General features: G+C 44.8%; 1 protein-coding gene across 1 annotated transcript in view; it reads left to right on the top strand.

The window, feature by feature from the left end:
• Positions 1-800: 800 nt before the first annotated feature.
• LOC112486347 (uncharacterized) overlaps positions 801-3,418 on the top strand; it is a 4,403-nt gene continuing 1,785 nt past the window's right edge. The window contains exon 1 of the mRNA XM_025052723.1: positions 801-3,418. Coding sequence (XP_024908491.1) covers positions 1,535-3,418 — 1,884 coding nt within the window. The 5' untranslated portion in view covers positions 801-1,534.

The following is a 3,418-nucleotide window of genomic DNA, read 5'->3' as shown; positions in this document are numbered from 1 at the left end:
AGGAAGCCAAAATGAAAGCTCAACTAGAGGAAGAGCACACAGCTCTACAGATAACATTAGAACAAAAACGAAGAAAGATAAAGCAATTAGAAGCAATAAAGGAGCTTAGTGCAGCACGTGCAAGAATGCAGGTGTATGATCAAGGTTTGGACATAAAAGAAGAACCTAAAGACATTTTATGCAGTGAGACTGTAGCAGATGTTAAGCCACCATGTCCTACAAATTATCTGCCCTCGTCTGTACCTTCTGCCCCACAACCTGCGATCAACTCCTCGAATCAGAGCACAGCAGAGCTCATAAAGGTACTCGCAGATGCTTTAAACAACAATAGAATTCCAGTTCCTGAGCCCTCAATATTCAGCGGTGATCCGTTGAAGTACAGTGATTGGAAGCTGTCGTTTAAAACTCTGATCGACCAAAAGAATATTCAAGACAAAGAGAAGATATACTATCTTCGCAAATATGTGAGCGGACAAGCCAAGAATGCACTGGATGGCTATTTCCTACTTGGAACCGAATCTGCTTATGCTGCAGCATGGGAGATTTTGGAGGAGAGATATGGAAACCCATTCACAGTTGCAAAGGCATACAGAGACAAACTTCAAGCATGGGCCAAGATTGGACCTAAAGACAGCTCTGAGCTAAGAGAGTTTGTTGACTTTCTCCGGAGCTGCGAAGCCGCCATGGTCCACGTTAAGGCACTGGAGATCCTGAATGACTGTAATGAAAACAGGAGGATTCTTACAAAGTTACCGGATTGGCTAACCGCAAGATGGAACTGGAGAGTCATGGAAAAATGGAGGAGCAGAGTGGTCAGTTCCCCTCTTTCAGCCAATTCGTTAAGTTCCTGATAAGAGAAGTGAAAATAGCTTGTAACCCAGTTACATCACTACAAGCACTAAAGCAAGGTGAAACTGAAAAGCCAAAGCAACAAAGACAACAAAATGTTAAAGCAAAGACATTAACTACAACCTCTAATGAAGAGACTGTGAAAACGTGCGTCTTCTGTAAGAAGAATGGGCATACCTTGCACATATGCAGGAAGTTCGCAGAGAAAGACATTCGAGATAGAGTGAAGTTTGTGCAAGCTGAAAAGCTATGCTTTGGGTGCCTTAAGGCAGGTCATCTCTCAAAGAGCTGCAACAGCAGGAGTGTTTGTGATACATGCAACAAGCAGCATCCTACCTGTCTGCACGAGGAGAGAGACAAAGGAGAGCAAAAGGCACCACAAGTTAAGCAAAGCCAAGTTCAAGAGAAGTCACATAACCAAAATCAAGAAAAGAATAAAGCAAAACCTCAAACAGTGCAACCCAAAGACACCGCCACAGCTTCTACTCTACGAGTCATTCAGGATGAAGCTACTGTGCAAACAGCTTCAATAATTCCTGTCTGGCTATCGTCTGCCACTCAGCCAGCACAAGAGGTGCTTGTATACGCACTGTTAGATTCCCAAAGTGATACAACTTTTGTGCTCAGTGAAGTAGCTGATGCTTTGGAGGCAGACAAAGAACAAGTCAAGTTGAAGCTCTCTACTATGACGTCAAGAACTACAGTAGTTAATTCTCAACGAGTAAAGAATCTGCAAGTTCGAGGCTTTTACTCCAGCAAAAGAATCAGCTTACCACCGTCTTACACGCGTGACTTTATTCCAGCCAACAAAACTCACATTCCGACTGGCGAAACTGCAAAGGCTTGGTCACACCTAGAGCACCTCCAAGAAGAAGTAGCCCCTCTGCAGGACTGTGAGGTAGGTCTGCTGATTGGCTACAACTGCTCAGAGGCATTGCTCCCAAGAGAAATCGTGTCTGGCCAAGAAAATCAGCCCTTCGACTGTTCAGCCAAATTTCAAGAAACATGTCTCAATGATCATCTGCTCACTGGACCTGACCTGACGAATATACTAGTAGGTGTCCTGTGCAGATTTCGAAAGGGCTTAGTCGCAGTGATGTGTGACATCGAAAGGATGTTTCATCAATTTCACGTGAAAGTCGAAGACCAAGATTACTTACGATTCCTGTGGTGGGAGAGTGGTAACTTGGAAAGCAAGCCATCCACCTACAGAATGAAGGTCCACCTGTTTGGTGCCGCTTCGTCCCCTGGCTGTGCCAACTTTGGCCTGAAACACCTGGCAGCTCAAGGGCAGGGTCAGTACGGCGAAGACACCATACGCTTCATTCAAAGAAATTTTTACGTAGATGATGGGCTTGCAAGCGTTCCCACAGAAAAGGAAGCCATTCAGCTGGTAAAGGAGGCAAGTGAACTTTGTCAAGCTGGCAAGTTAAGACTCCACAAGTTTGTTTCTAACAATGAGAATGTGATGGCATCCATTCCAGAAGAGGAACGTGCTGTAATCAAAGATCAAGATATGGCTTTGAGTCTACCTCACATGGAGAGAGCGCTAGGAGTAGAGTGCTGCATCACGTCTGATTCATTCAAGTTCGGAATTCAAGTAAAGTCCAACCCATCGACTAGAAGAGGTGTGCTCTCTACTGTAGCCTCTGTCTATGATCCGTTAGGATTCATGGCACCTTTCGTCCTCCATGGAAAGCAAATTCTCCAGCAAATGTGTAGAGAGAAGATAGGCTGGGACGAAGAACTGCCAGAAAGCCTAAGACCTCAGTGGGAGTCTTGGATTACAGACCTACCTAACTTAGCTGACATGGAAGTCAGAAGATGCTACTTACCTTCAGATTTTGGGAACATCAAGAGGTTTGAACTTCACCACTTCAGTGACGCAAGTACCTCAGGATATGGTATGTGTACTTACCTTAGAGCTGTTGACGAATCCGATGAAGTCCATTGCAGTTTGGTAATGGGAAAATCAAGAGTTTCGCCAACCAAAGTCATGACGATACCAAGACTTGAGCTGTCTGCGGCAGTAGTTGCAGTTCGAGCCAGCGACATGCTTCGTAACGAACTGGAAATCCAAGACCTGAAGGAATACTTCTGGACGGATTCCACAGTCGTTCTTGGCTACATAAACAATGACGCCAGAAGATTTCAAGTGTTCGTAGCCAATCGAATACAAAGAATCAAATCAAGTACAAAGCCTGAGCAATGGGCCTATGTTGCATCTGAGGACAATCCGGCAGATCATGCCTTTCGAGGGTTGACTGCAGAGCAACTTAAGACGTCCAATTGGTTCTCTGGACCGAAGTTTCTTTGGCACAAAGAATTACCTGTCCAAGAATGCAAGGTGGGAGATGTTAAAGATGATGATCCGGAGCTTCGCAAGGTTCTAGTGTTTAACACTCAAGCAAAGGAAGACAGATCGTTACTCAACCGCTTTGAGAAGTTTTCTGACTGGTCAAGGGTAGTACAAGCAGTTGCCAGATTGAAACGACGAGTCAAAGAACACAAAGGTGTGAAACAAAGAACGGACGAGAGTACAAGTTTAGAAGAAAGGAAAGAAGCGGAA

Source organism: Cynoglossus semilaevis, chromosome W (assembly GCF_000523025.1).
Source record: "Cynoglossus semilaevis isolate Cse_v1.0 chromosome W, Cse_v1.0, whole genome shotgun sequence".
NCBI classification, from domain to species: Eukaryota; Metazoa; Chordata; class Actinopteri; order Pleuronectiformes; family Cynoglossidae; genus Cynoglossus; species Cynoglossus semilaevis.
The sequence above is the reverse complement of the archived record's forward strand: the minus strand, read 5'-3'. Positions and strand labels throughout refer to the sequence as shown.